The 16385-nt window shown below is 34.4% G+C and overlaps 1 protein-coding gene across 6 annotated transcripts in view; it reads right to left on the bottom strand.

The window, feature by feature from the left end:
• CBLB (Cbl proto-oncogene B) overlaps positions 1-16385 on the bottom strand; it is a 213841-nt gene that overhangs the window by 186706 nt on the left and 10750 nt on the right. For all 6 annotated transcript variants that reach the window (XM_015129774.3, XM_077993983.1, XM_015129772.3 and 3 more), the window contains exon 3: positions 11029-11279. In XM_015129774.3, the coding sequence (XP_014985260.1) occupies positions 11029-11279 (251 nt within the window). The remainder of the gene's footprint in view (positions 1-11028; positions 11280-16385) is intronic.

Raw genomic sequence — 16385 nt, 5'->3', positions numbered from 1 at the left:
TGCAACTTATATGATGGATCGGTGTGGATAAAATAGTTTTAAAATTTTACTCTCCAAAAATTAGATTGGTACTTTAAGCCAAGGGTTGGTGAAGGACCACCCAATGGTCCAGTTTGGTCTGGCTCATTTTTGTAAATAAATTTTCATTAAAATATAGCCATGCCAATTAATTCACAGACTGTCTATGTCTGCTTTCCCAGTACAGAGGCAAAGCTGACTAATTGCCAGAGACCATCTGGTAAAGTCTAAAATATTTACTATCTGGCTCTGTACAGTTTGCTGACCCATGGTTTAAACCATTCAACATGCCACTTTCGGAAACAATCATTTACTCTTGTTTAAACTAAAATCCTCAAATTGATTTCCTAAAATTTGAATTGAAATCATGTTTAATACTTCGTATTTTAATACTAAAGACAAAATGAATGTGGTGTCGCCTTCTCTTTGCCACCAACATGGAAAACACTTCCCAATTATTTCTTTTCTATGTGCAATAGAGAAAACTTTAAAAACAGATTTAATAAGTTATAATTAACTATTCTAATTAATCTTTCAGAGATTATCACAAAATTAAACAGGGATTGTTAAGAAATAACTAGGGCTATTAATATTATAAATGTAAACTAAATCTACATATTTGTATTATTAATAATTTCTAAAGAGAGATGGCATTTTATACATTAAAATCAGTAAGAATGTTATAAAAAGGTACTTACAGATTCAATTATATCAATAAATATAAAAATGTATTACTGGTAAATGTAGAATACACCATGTTTTCCAATAATACTTACAAAAAGTAATGCATAAATAAATTAACCATGCATTACACACCTGAAAAAATCTTATTTGAGCTACAGACCTTTACAAAAAATAATTATAAGTAATTTTGTTTGGTATTATATTCTATTAATCTAAGTTTTTCAAACTTCCATGACATGTTCTAATGAGTTTCAACTTTCTTCCCCTTCTTAGTATAAATGTACACTGCCATATTTGGTCACTGTTAGGGATTGAACGGTGTCCCCTAAAAAGATATGTTTAAATTCTAACCTCAATCCTACCTGTCAATATGACCTTGTTTCAAAACAGCGTCTTTGCAGCTGTAATGAAGTCAAGATGGGGTCACAAGGGCAGGCCCTGATCCAAAATCACTGGTATTTTTATAAGAGGGAAATTTGGACACAGACGTACATACACAGAGAACACTGTGTGATGACAGAGCAGAGAACAGACTTACGCTGCCATAAGCTAAGGAATGCCTGGAGCTACCAGAAACTGAGACAGACATAGAAATTACCTATTCTAGAGGGTTCTGAGGGGGCAACGCCCTGCTGGCTGACACCCTGATTTCATATTTCTTGCCTCTAGAAATGTGAGAGAATAACTTTCTATTGTTTAAGCCACCCAGTATGTGGTACTTCGTTACGGCAGCCCAAAGAAACGAATACAGTCACACATTTGTGATTATATGTGAAAGTGGTATATTATAATCACATGGTCAGATATTCAAAGTAATGCATTTCAATAGGACGTCTAAATTACCTTTCAGTTTAATTTGTTCTTCAGTGTTTCCACTGAACAACAGTGCCTCAATCTCTACTATTTTAATCTCTAAAAGGCACTTTTTGTAATTATCTCATGTGTGTCTTGCTGTTTACAGCACAGCTATGAACCATTGATGTATACTTGTATAGTCAAACAAAAACTCATGCTCAAACAATAAATTGGAAGAGACAAAAGATTAATATCAAAAAAAGATTTAGAAAACTGAATGGTTATGAAGTACTTCACATCAAAACAATCAGACATGAATACTATTTTACACCTTACCCAATTAGCACTGAATGCTAATCTGTTTGGATTCTTGGAAACTCCACTTCTTTGTTAAATCACTGAAAAACAAGACTCTTCTTGGGCTAGGTTTCCAAGCACTCTTTAGGCTATAGGATTATCATTGTAGCTTGTCTGTTTTATAAACAAACTTCAGTTTTATAAGAAACTGCCAAAGGAGCTTTCTCTAACTAAATAACAACTCTGCCACTTGAAAGACATCATTCATCAACTTTCTTTGTGGGAGTATTGTTATTATGAAACTAAAAGCAGGCATTCTTTCTTGAGTGCTTCTAGATTTTAATTATCAAATTTTAATGTCATCAGATATTTACTGAAAGGAAAACATCAGTTTTAATAAGCTACCTAAGACTGAAAAACATGAAAAGTATTCCACTGCAAAGCCAAGTTCACTTGAGTCTTGTGAGTTCGCTTATTATATATAATAAATTGGTATCATTCTCAGGAATATATAAACATTTAACAAACACTCATCTGTGGGGAAAAAAGTCCCCAATTTTAATATCCAACTATCATATGTGTATAATATATAATCTGATTTAGAAGAAATTAAAATACTTGCAATAAGTTTTAGTTACTAAGAAACCAGGAACTGGGGACTGAATGGTATTAACATGGGGCTTAAAAAAAAAAAAAAAAAAAAAAACTAAATAAATGAAATAAATAGCAAATAAATGTACTACAAGTAAGCATTTTATTAAAATTTAAAAAGCTAATGGTGGAATTCATTTTAATTACATCTGAATAATGTTGTTTTCTTTTGTATTTTGTAAAATATACCCTAGAGAGGAAACTGCTATTAAAAAAAAAAAAAAAAAAACTTTCACTTTTCACTGAAAAATCAATAAGAAAATTACACTATATATAGCTAGCTAAGCAGCAGCGGTGCAGTTAGCCAAATACATAGGGCCATAAAGTCCTTAACGGTCCTGCAAGCTCTCACCTGCCTCCCCTAACAGACTCCCTTTGTTTAACTCTGAAAACATTTGTCTAAATAACTTTCTTGTGGCCTCTACTTTCATGGTGTGTTAAAGAAATGAGCCCCTTGATTTCTAAACTTTAGAAAAGTCTGTTCACATCACTCAGATGCTTGAAATATGCATAAAAACATTCTCATCAAGATAAAATGAACTTTTTATTTATTTACAATAAATCAATCTCAGAAGATTTTTCAAGCTTTCTAAAGCAAATTCTACTTCCTATCTGGCAGACATACTTCTACATAAGAGATTGATTACTATTTGTCTTCTGAAACCAAGTTAAAAATTACTATTCTGAAGTATCAAAAATTCATATTTTCATTCCTCTAGTTTCCCATTTAAAAGGAAAAAAATGTCTTGAATGCAAACAAATATAGAAAAAAATGAATAAAAGTATATGTTTATATCATAATACTTGTATTCAAAAGAAATTAGTTGCCTATTTTGATTTATTTAGAAATATTTTCTACTTGCAATTTGACCTTTGTCCTCATCAAATTCAAAGTAATTGCAATTTTCACCATTAGTAAACAAAAAAAGGAGTAACAGAAAAACTAGGTTAATGTTTTAAATGTAAAATTATTTTTAATGATGAATATAAGCCATTCCCTTTCGTGTATCATTACATATTTCACAGAAAGATATCCAATATAGTATAATTTACTTATAAAATACAAACCTTCTTAAGATTAGTTCTCTTACAAATAATTACAATAACGAAAACAATATTTTTACCAGAAACTACTACTAAAGTTGAAAAATTAACAGACTGAGGTAGCCAACAGTAGCATTTAGTCTGAAACAATTTAATTTTCATTTATGATATTGAAATGTCTGAGGTGAAAATGTTATGAATATCCAGAAAATAATTTAATAACTCAAAAATGTAGATTGGAGTCAGGAAGCCAAAGTTACAAAGAACACTGGGAGCAGAAACGGCATCAGAGCATGAGATTTCCTGGCTCCACATTCCTATACTTAGCTAAACAGCACTTTTTTCATTTTCTTCTCACAATATACAGAGCTGACTATGAGAAAATGTGGTAATTGATGTAGTATTATAAACATGCCCGTTAAACTGTGAGGTCCAGTAATTATTAAAACTACCACTTAAAACACAGATTACACATACGGATCAGTCTCTTTATATGGTGAACTGAAAACCTATGAAGACTTGCAAAACTATTTCAATGACCATGCTATCAACATTTGTATAAATATAAATTTAAGCATTTAAATTACTACTACTTTATTCTTTACTCAAAGCAATGATATCATACAGTAATATAAGGAAAGAAAGTAGGTTTGTTTGCAGCTTTTGTTTTGTCATTGCTCTTGTTATTTTTGTGGTTGCTGTTGTTTTTGATTCAACTTTTAACTATGTATCTTCAATGTACCAGTTGCAAAATATTTTTCGGTACACTATCTTGTAAATAACCAACACAATTAGAAACAGCAAGCATAGTGATCTGTAGTTCTTTAAGGGGAAAGGCACTTTATCAATGGAGCAGATTACAAGTTATTCTTTGTTTAGCCAAATGGTCAATGGAGAAAAATATTTCTGCCCGATTTTAAATAAAGGCTAGCTTCTTCTAGAGCTAATTTTTCTATGTCAAATACTTTTTTAAACTACAAAACATGTAACCCTCCACCACACACACACACACACACACACACACACACACACGCATTCCATTTTGTCATTTATTTTTTCTACAACACTGGTTTATAAGGCATAGTTCAAGGGCTCTGAAATGACATTAATGTTAATGTTAAGGCAACACCTACGTTTTCCTCTCTGGCCAGAGCTTTTGTTAATCTTTATTTTATTCACAGTCTATCAAAGGCAGAGCTATTTTTTCCACCTCAGTTGACTTTTTTTTTCAGTGGCTGTCTAGCAGTGTGTAGGAAGGGAAAATGGGTTGTAGCACCCTGGCTCACTCAAGCACTTCAAATATACGGAAAATCTCAGTATCCTTCGGCCATCATCTCTGAGCGTTTTAAAAAACACAGTGGCCAACACCAGACCTTGCAGAGCAGCTGATTAATACATACTTTTCAGATGAAACAAATTTTACTATTAAAACGGTTAACTGATGAAACTGCCAGTCAAATCGCAGAAGTGCCTCCTGTCAATTACACATTTGTTAGCAATGACAATTGCCATTTTTACTTGTGCCACTAAAACTTTAAGTAACATGATACTTAAAGTTTCTCCTTTTCTCTGGGCTTCAAACTACAGACTTCTCCACATGTTCTTTACCCTCTCTCTACACATATACACACATACACATGCAAGCTTTATGCTTGCCAGAAATCACTGAATTACTCTTCCCAGAAATGTCAGCTCAGAATGCTTTAGACACCCGGCTGGAGGAGCACCAACTCAGTGTGACACTGAGCTGTTTGCAGGAAAAGAGAAAGAAAGAAAAAGAACAAAACAAAACAAAAGAACACCAGCAACAATAACAATTTAGGAAAAAAGATATAAAAAATGGAGGTTTACTTTATCAGTCGGGGGAGGCATGCAGCCTCCTCATGCCTTTTCTCTACTAGAAATCATTATCTACTCTCAAGGCAAAAGACTTTCACTGTGCCCTAAATATCTATTTCAGTAGCATATGATACAATTATGTAACTATAATTTCTACCTCTCTCCTTCTACACAGGACCTAAGTAACCAGGAAATGTATTGAATGCCACTTAATTATTTATTTTTCTATTTATTACATTTATATAAAATTGCTTTAAAATTCAGGCTACTCATTCATCATTATCAATCAATCAAAATTTTAAAAAGCAATCAGTTCAGAACTGACACCTAAACTTTTTCTCATCTCCCCTTATATTTATAACAATTCCACATTTATTGTTGACACAACAGAGGTGCAGGAACATTAAAATACGCATTTTGGGCCGGGTACAGTGGCTCATGCCTGTAATCCTAGCACTTTGGGAGGCCAAGGCGGGCAGATCACGAGGTCAGGAGATCGAGACCATCCTGGCTAACATGGTGAAACCCCGTCTCTGCTAAAAATACAAAAAATTAGCCAGGCATGGTGGTGGGCGCCTGTAGTCCCAGCTACTTGGGAGGCTGAGACGGGAGAATGGCGTGAACCCGGGAGGCGGAGCTTGCAGTGAGCCGAGATCCTGCCACTGTACTCCAGCCTGGGTGATGAGCAAGACTTCATCTCAAAAACAAAAACAAAAAAAAACGCATTTTGATTCATGTACTCATCCAGCACTATTTCTTCAATAAAGTGGGCAGAATCACATGAGGTAATACTGATTAAGTCAATTAACTCCAAATTACTGTTTCTACTATTACTGTCCTCCATTTTTTGTACAATTATAGTAATGTCCCTAGTGAGCTACTTACAGAATCAAAGAAACGATTCTTTAGTGAATTTATAATATTCCCAGGAATGAGCGTTGTCATACCTATTAGGTGGAGTCATTCTACTAACTTTGTTGCCTAACTACCTTTGATTGTTTTGCTTCTGTAGAAACATTTCATAGGAGACTTTTAAGTTTTGATTGGTAATGTACAGATTTTCATAGGTTGATAGAACTCATAATGCTGATTATTCACAATGAGGCCACTCTGTACATGAAAACATGCTAAGAAGACTCTTCTGTGTTCTGTAGAGCAAAATGCCTCAGAGCTCCGTGTGCAATGGCACATTTTAGACTCAGTTTGCATTTGGAATACTATGGGAACCTAGAAATGAATGTGTCCAAATATATTACTAGAAAAAGAAACTCAGTTCGAAAGTTTATATGCCTGTTATGGTGTACCAAGAATGGTACATTATTAGGAATTATTATGAAACATTTATCAAATGTAACTCCTGCATAAACACAGCTGGCCACAGAACACTGTCAGTAAACAGAACAAAGATGAGAGTACTATCCAATTAAGGATATGCTATATCAGCATAGAAACTAATAAATTTTGTCTTAGGGTTGCATTTAGGACAGTGAACAAAATTCACTTGGACACTTAAAATGTAGGCAAGAATACAAAGAATGAGTGACCTCATTGTGAACAGTCAGCATTATGAGAGCTATCAAAATCTATGGGAATCTATACATGATCAATCAAAACTTAAATGCCCCCCATGAAATGTTTCCACATAAGCAAAACTATCAAAATTATCAAATGGAAATTATAAAACATCTACTGAGTTAGAAAATGTTTCAAGTTTCCACAGAAGATGTAAAAGTGGGATACAAGTTTACCACATCATATATGATTACATCCAATTAAAACACTGTATCCACTCAAAATCCTAGTCAAAGAAGTTATATACCTTATCAATGTCCTGATATCCTAAAGAGTAAAATTTAATGGATGACTTGGCTGGATCAGGAAGAATTTCAAAACTACTAACTTTGAAAACAGAATTATAAAGACATTTGTAAAGAACTTAGTTTTATTAGGTCAATGGCAGAAGTACAATGTGAAAAATAAAATTTTAATATAAATATCTGGCTTTCCAAGATGTTAGCAGTTCTTGAAAAGTCTACAAGAATAAACAATCACTATAATATTTCTCTACCTTACTTCTGTCACATTGTGACAACTCAAATTCCTCTTGTTACTCCTGGAGAATTTTAGAGCATTAATTAATGCTAAAAGGCAATTGAAAGATTCACCACCCTCAAGATGAATAAACTGTGGCCCAAGAATATTAAGTGATGAGCCCAAAGTTACATAATTGGTTAGACGTCTACGAGTATGTTTGGGTCCATCTCTAATTGAGAGAGAAAATTATAAAAACATAATTATTTATGCCATTTTACATCTGGAAGAGGGTTTTTTATGTTTGAATTTGATGGTTTTACTTGTTACGGGTATTTGGCCAGTATTCATAGAAAATTTAGAGTCCGCATACCTCTATAACTGAATTTTCTATTTTACAACCCTGTGCTGTTATTAGACAGAATGGGGCTAGTTTTTCTGACCTGAAAGAAATCTTAGAGGTTTCTTAAAGGTTTTTCTATATGTCAGAAAACTAAAATACAGACAGGTTAAGAGTCTCACACTAAAATTTAACTAATATATTCAGACATTATATATTTTCATTAATAATGATTTTCCAATTTGGAAATCTAAATAAACTATCACTATCATGAATATTCCATATATATTTAAGATAGCCCAGAAATGGAAAACTCTATCATTTTCTTTATTTTGTTTAAGATAGATCCTGAAATTTAACATTAAAATGGCCAAACAACAAATTTGAGTGAGGATCTCTAAATGAAGAATCCTGGCTATAAAATTAGGATTTGGTTGATGTCAATTCAGTCTTTGAAAGCCCAGTTCAGTTTCCCACTTAAGTAAAAATATACAGATGGAAGTTACATCTCCCACCCACATCTACCACATCCGCAGATTCAATCAAACTATGTCTTTAAAACACTTGTCTCCAATACCAAATTCTGGTGTGGATGTGGAGCACCGAGAACTGTCATTCGTTGCCGGTGGGAATGAAAAATGGTAGAGCCACTTTGGAACCAGTCAAGGAGTTTCTTACAAACTTTCTTGAAAGTTTCTTATGTTCTTTCTAAACTTATGCATACCCTGAAAATCCAGCAATCTTGCTAGGTGTTTTACCCAAGTGAGTTAAAAGCCTAAATCCACAGGAATACCTACATACAAATATTTATTGCAACTTTATACATGATTACCCAAAAAATGGAAGCAACCGAGATGCAGTTCAAGGTGTGAGTGAAAAACCAAACTGGTACAACCACACAATGGAGTATTCTTCAGTGGCATAAAGAAATGAGCTACCAAGTTATGAAAAGGCACGGAGGAACCTAAAATGGAAATTGTTAGGTGAAAGTCAATCTGAAAAAGTTACATATTGTGTGAATCCAACTACATAACACTGTGGAGAAGGCAAAACTACGTAAACAGTAAAGAGATCAGTGGTGGTCATGGGTTCAAGGGGGGAAGTGAGACAATAAAGTAGATCACGGGGCATTTTTAGGGGAGTGAAACAATTCTATATAATACTGTAATGGTAGATACGTGACATTATGCATTTATGGAGCATAGAACAGTGCAAAACATAAAGCGGACCCTAATGTAAACCCTAGGCTTTAGTTAATAATAATGTATAACGTATCGACAATAGTTTATCAACTGTAACATACCACATCAATGCAAGACATGAGTAGGAGAAACTGCTTGGGCAGAGGAGATTTATAGGAACTGTAATTTCTGAATAATTTTCCTGTAAACCTAAAATGGCTCTAAAAATAAAGTCTATTAAAACATTGAGAATACTGTCTCATGAACTAGCTATTATCGTGAGTAAATTTACGTAAAGCTATTAATGTTAAAAGCAAATACAGTCATGAACCCTGTAATGACATTTCAGTCAAGGACATTTCAGTTAATGACAGACCATATTTATGTTAGTGCTTTAGTAAGATTATAATGGAACTGAAAAATTCCTATTACCTAGTGATGTCATAGTCACCACAAGTTCATAGTGCAACATATTACATGTTTGTGGTGATGCTGGTGTAAACAAATCTACTGTGTCACCAGTCACATAAAAGCGTAGCACATATAATTATGCATAATACATAATACTTGATAATGACATTATAAGTGACTATATTACTAGTTGATGCATTTACTATACTATATACTTCCTAACGTTATTTTACAGGGTATTCCTTCTACTTATTAAAAAATATCTAACAGTAAAATGGCCTCAGGCAGGCCCTTCAGGAGGTATTCCTGAAGGCACTGTTATCACAGATGATAGCTCCATGCATGTTAATGCTCCTGAAGACCTTCTGGAGGAGTAAGATGTGGAGGTGGAAGACAGTAATATTGATGATCCTGACACTGTGCAGGTCTAGGCCAATGTGTGTGTGTGTGTCTTAGTTTTAACAAAAAAGTTTATAAACTTTTCTAAAAACTTAATTTTTTTTTTTTTTGGTTCATAAAAAATTCTTTATTCAGCAAGATAAAATGTGTATTCTTTATCAGTATGCATTTCACATTAATACAATTGTACACTAATCTAAAAAAAAAAAACCTCAATGAATTCAAAATATTATCCTTATACAGACCATGAGTTCTATACAGGAAATAATAATTGTAGGAAAAAAAAAAAAAATTTAATTTTTAAAATATTTTAAAGCTTATAGAATAATCAAGAAAATATTTTTGTTAAGCTAATTGTTAATACCAGAGTCAAAAAGTAAAAAAAAAAAAAAAAAAAAATTAAAAGTTTATGAAGTTTAAAAGTGACACTAAGCTGTTCATATTGGAGAAAGAAATTTTTTTATATAAATTTAGTGTAGCCTAAGTGTACAATGTTTCTAAAGTCTGCAGTAATGTACAGTAACAGTCCTAGGCCTTCACATTAACTTGCCATCATTCACTCACTCACTTTCAGAGCAACTTTCATTTCTGCAAGCTCCACGCATGGTATACAGGTTATCCATTTTTATCTTTTATACAGTTTCTTTTTTTTTTTTTTGAGATAGAGTTTCGCTCTTGTTGTCCGGGCTGGAGTGCAATGGCACGATCTCAGCTCACCGCAACTTTCACCTCCCAGGTTCAAGCTATTCTCCTGCCTCAGCCTCCCGATTAGCTGGGATTACAGGCATGCACGACCACACCGGGCTAATTTTGTATTTTCAGTAGAGATGGGGTTTCTCCATGTTGGTCAGGCTGGTCTCAAACTCCCGACCTCAAGTGATCCACCCGCCTCAGCCTCCCAAAGTGCTGGGATTACAGGAGTGAGCCACCGCGCCCAGCCTTTTATACAGTATTTTTACCATACCTTTTCTATGTTTAGGTATATTTAGACATACAAATACTTACCATTGTGTTGCAATTGCCCACAGTATTAAGTACAGTAACATGCTGTATAGATTTGCAGCCTAGGAACAATAGGCTATACCATATAGCTTAGGTGTGCAGTAGGTAATACCAACTAGCTCTTGTGTAAGTACACTCTATGATGTCCACACAACAATGAAATTGTCTAAAAATGCATTTCTCGTAAAGTATCCCCATAGTTAAGTACTACATGACTGTATACAAAGTGATTCACATTTACCCCAAAACAATTACATGGTGACGTTTAGGTTAACTGTTAAGTAAAAAGCAACATAAATGACCTTTACGCCAAAACATCTGAAATATTCTTCTTACCTGTCCTGTGACTGTTCTTCATACATTCTCTCCTTGCCTTCTTTAAAGAGTCTTATTGCCCGTTTTGACTTTTTCATGAGGCTATCAATGTAGATTTTAAAGTACTCATTCTCACTGAGTTGGGCAAGTTTCTGGTTGTCATCATATTTACTCAGTATAAGTCGTAAATGCTGATATGTATCAGGCAAAATATCAAGTATATATGGTGGGCTATTTTTCAACTGAAGTTTGGGATTTTGGCACAGTCTTACCTAAAAACAAAGATAAAAACAAAATAAATCATAATATTTTATTTCACAGAAAAATTAAAAAATTATAGAACCATGTCCTATTTCTTCATTTTCCATAATATAAATTATGATCTTAACTTACTATCTCCAATTTATTATTAACTGACAAATATTCACTTTTGTCATAATCTAAATAAGTCCTATTCTGTTCTCCTACAATCTTTTCTATATCATACCCTTACTTTGAACCCCTAAAGCTTTAATTCTAAGATACCTCACTGTGCACAGGTTAACAGAACTCCAGTATGCTAATCACTGTATATCACTGATAGTCTTTTTTTTAATAAAAATGAGGAAATGGGCCTTTTCTGTTGACAACCAATGCCTCACATTTACATGTTATTTTACTACATTGAACTCCCGGCTGGTGCTGTCTCATAGTTTGTTAATTAGTGTTTTGGTGTACTGTTCCTGAACCCCGAGGAGAATAAAACAAAGAGGTGCAATTTGAATAACTGAGTTATTAAGTAGTAAATGTGTGTCAGGTCAGAACCAGTCTTTTCCACCTCCCCATACTGTCTACCACGCCTATAAACATGTGGCATATAACGGTTCAGTCATCCCATCACAGGTGCTGCCCAACCACTGGGGCATTCCGGGGCTGCCTGCAGAACTGAAAGTACCTTCTGCCAGCCAGAGAAGGTAGTAATTCAACTAATGTATTCACTTCTACATGTTCATGTGATTTAGCCAAGAGTAAGATAGTCTACCACATTCTTATCCCTCCAGAAAGGGCATAATGAACTCTTCACATAAATAACTTTCAAATGAAATCATTGAGAATTGCACAATAGCATTATGTAGTGTAATGGGACAGCACTCTTTAAAAAGGTTAAATGTTCACATAAAGATCATAAAGATACATGGCTCTCTTCTAAGGCCCTCGTCATTTTTTTTTTTAAATAAAATTGTCAAGAGTATAATATCTTATTTTATTTATTTTTTTAAGATGGAATCTCAGTCTGTCACACAGGCTGGAGTACAGTGGCATGATCTCAGCTCACTGCAACCTCTGCAGCCCGGGTTCAAGCGATTCTCCTGACTCAGCCTCCCAAGTAGCCGGGATTACAGGTGCCTGCCACTGCGCCTGGCTAATTTTTATATTTTTAGTAGAGACGGGGTTTCACCATCTTGGTCAGGCTGGTCTTGAACTCATGACCTCGTGATCCACCTGCCTCAGCCTCCCAAAGTGCTGGGATTACACATGTAAGCCACCACACTTGGCCTATGAGTATAATATCTTAAACATAATTGGCTAAAGCCTCCTGTTGGGTGGCACTGGAGTTGCTGTGGGTGATTTTGGAATCTGGCTAATGGAAATTTGAGTTGAAGATACATTTACTTTGGGTTTAGTGAAAGGTATATGTGAGGCATACAGTCACTCCTGTAAAATGGTTTAATTACTGTCAGCAATCCCAATGAAACTGAAATAAGACAGGCAAAGAAGGAATATATGATCTCACTTTCATATGCAGAATCTTAAAAGAAGGAGTTAAACAAACAGAAACAGAGAGTAGAACAGTGGGTGGGCCCCAGGGATGGGGAGGGGAATAAATGGAGAGAAGAAGGTCAAAGAGTACAAATTTGCAGGTATGTAGGATGACTAAAGATCTAATGTACAGCATGAGGCCTATAGCTAATAATACTGTATTCTGAAAATTTGCTAAGAGAACAGAGTTTACATGGTCTTACCACAAAAAGGTAATTATGGAAGGTAAAGGATATGTTAATTTATTTGATGTAGTAACCATTTCACTATGTGTATATATATCAAAGCATCACATTATACACCTTAAATACAATATTTTTTAAATCTGTAATCGAATTTTTTTTAAAAGATGGTTTCAGAAACACTTGAAGTGCCCAAATGCTGACTAGCCTATCATGCGAACAGTGAAATCCAATTCAAATCTGGCAATTTGAATGTGTTTCATGGCACCCAAAACTGGAAGTATATGTGGCAATGGAAGAGAATCAAAGTATAAAATGTACGGAGCCAAAAACTAGTGCAGATTATTTCTCTAATCATTTGTAGATATACCTGTTTTTTAAAAATTATAGTGTTTTGTGGATTTTTCTCATTCTGAAGAAAATTCACTCTCATACACAATTTGATGTCTGTACTTTCGTATTCTTTATATTTAGAAAGATTCTTTTAAATTAGGTAAGTTTCAGGGGGCATAAAACATGGATCTGCCCCTGGGCACCCATAAAAGTGCCTGGGACAAATAAACAATTGAACTACAACAACTTCAAGCCTAACAAATACAATAAACCAAGGAACCAACAAATTTAAAAAGTACTCTTATAGCACTATCACACTTACTTTCTTAAAGAAACTGTCCGGGCACAGAGGCTCACACCTGTAATCCCAGCACTTTGGGAGGCCAAGGCAGGCAGATCATGAGGTCAAGAGTTCAAGACCAGCCTGGCCAACATGGTGAAACCCTGTCTCTACTAAAAATACAAAAATTAGCTGGGCGTGGTAGCAGGTGCCTGTAATCCCAGCTACTCAGGAGGCTAAGGCAGGAGAATCATTTGAACCTGGGAGGCAGAGCTTGCAGTAAGCCAAGATCACATCACTGCACTCCAGTCTGGGCAAGACAGCAAGACTCCGTCTCAAAAAATAAAAACAAAAATAAAAATAAAATAAAAAGAAAAAAAAGAAATCATTGGGGATCACGGTTTTTTTTTGGGGGGGGAGTACATAGGGAGAAAAATCTGGCTGAAATTTCCAACCATCGGCCCTAATTTAGGATAATATTTTTCACATTAACCCAGGGCATGATCATATATTCTTCCTCTTTGTAAACAATGCCTTAAAGCAGAACTGTTGAGTATATAACCAACAAACTAATGGATTGGTTGACTGCTATTTTTTTACACAAATAGTTTGACTGTATTTTTCCTTTATTTTTACAATTGAACTCTGAAGTATCAAGTATTCAAATTAATAACCCAAAGGTACAGGCTTAGTTTAAAAGTAATAATATTATTTTAATATCCTAGAAAGTCCTTGGAAATGTAGAATGGCATCTCATTTACTAAATAATAGCAGATCTTTACAAAAGTATAGTGAAAAGGGCTGACAGAGCTTTTTTACCCCCCTTTTAACACATGATACATTAGTATAATCAGAGTTCATTCTGCCCTAAAGATTAAGTCCCACATGTGTCAATTATTTAATGCTTGAAAAAGAATACAGTTTTTAAATTATTTAAACCAAAAATACTATCACAAGTATACATAAATACCAAGAATATTGCCACCAACATTCTACAGCAGGCATGGTTTAATTTCAGCAACATAAAACTTGGTGCAACATGACACAGACTGATACATTATTTTCTTGTAGTTTGGGGACCAGGCAGCTTCAAATTCATTTCCTCTTCTAGGGAACTTTTTAACTGATAAATAAAAAATTTCTGTCAGGTATTTTTTTTTTTTCCCAGACATTCCACATAAATATTCTTCGACAGAAACGTTTACATTTTACAAATATTTAATTCACTATTCTTTATCTGAACTTTTTTTCTCATTTGCTTTATTTAAAACTGTAATTCCATGTGGGAATTTATCGCTTTATCAGGTGGAAATTGTTTGAACTACTATATGCCAGGTACTGAGCTTAGTGCTAGGAAATTATAGATGACTAGAACATACTTCCTGATTCAAAGAGATGCAAAGAGTCTGGCAGAAGAGACGTAGTTCTCTATAATTAACTTAAGAGCAATGTAATTCTTGCTCTAAGGGATCGTAGTAAAGATTCCATCCAATCCATTCATTTCCAGATTTAAAAAAAAACTAAGAACTAGAAAGATTAAAGGACCATTAAAATACCATTAATCCAATACAAGAGCTTGCATCTTCTGAATCTCGGGCTGATCTAACTATATCACAATTTAATTAAAATTAGGCATATAATTAATGATCCCTGCTAAACTCATTTACATTTTTATTTTATTCCATTTGCAAATTTACATAAAGTTCAGGACCCATTTGTTAATTCAACAAACATTTATGTGGCAGGCATTGTTTCAGGCTCTAGGGAACAGAGAAAGTAATAAATCACACACCTGCCCTCAAGCAGCTGTCTAGTGGGAAAGACTGGTGGCTTAGGAAAAGAATTACAGGAGAATTTAGTGCTATAATGGAGGCAAGTACAAACTGCTACAGGAGAAAAGCAGCAGCTCACTCATTTCCACATAAGACTGTCAGGAAACACATACTTAACTTTGTCAAAAGGAGTATTCTAGGCAAAGGAGTGTGCAAAGGCTTAAGAGACACCAGAGAGCAAGCATGTTAAGAGAGGAGTACATGCAGCTATTCTAAAAGGTCAGAGCATAGGAAGGAAGGCTGTGAGTGAGTAGTACGAGAGATGTGAAATAGGCCAGAGTCAGCTCATCAAGGCCCTGTAGGCTAAACTGTTGTCTAAATTTGCACTTGGGAAAGTGCAATATACAATGCTGAACTACGATATGCCGCTGAGTGCACAGTTCATCAGTTGGATTACTATTAAACCCTGTGATTTATGACAGCTTCTGCCAAAAATGAATAACCCTACATCAGGACTATGACTTCTAAGCAGGTCAAATTCAGTTCCATTCAATAAATATTTATTAAGTACCTGCTATGTGCAAGGAGTTGCAAAAGCCAGGAAAGAAAATTTGCTTTTCTAAAAGCAGTATATTAGAGAGAAAATCAAGCTCACCACAAGGGTCAAGTTCAGATTCAAATGGTTACACCTCTTCTAGAAATACCTAAATTGCTTCCTAGAATGAAGGTTGGTACTAATACAGAAGAGCTTTGATATAGAAGAAATCTGTAGTCACATTATAAAATGATGAACTTTTTAGGGCACCGATTGGTGCATAAAAGAATTGGTTCGATAGCAATATTGCTCTTTTCATTTGAACTAAAAGGCAAAACATTTATTATTGGAATTAGGCTGAAAATTCCACTATACTCATTGACTCAAAAAATTTGGAAATCACCAGTACCAATTCCTTTTGACATGTCAACACTGAAATACAGAACTAGAACCTAACTAAGGTTACTGCTCAGAAC

Source organism: Macaca mulatta, chromosome 2 (assembly GCF_049350105.2).
Source record: "Macaca mulatta isolate MMU2019108-1 chromosome 2, T2T-MMU8v2.0, whole genome shotgun sequence".
In the NCBI taxonomy this organism is placed as follows: Eukaryota; Metazoa; Chordata; class Mammalia; order Primates; family Cercopithecidae; genus Macaca; species Macaca mulatta.
Note: the sequence above shows the minus strand (reverse complement) of the source record. Positions and strands in the feature narration are given on the sequence as shown.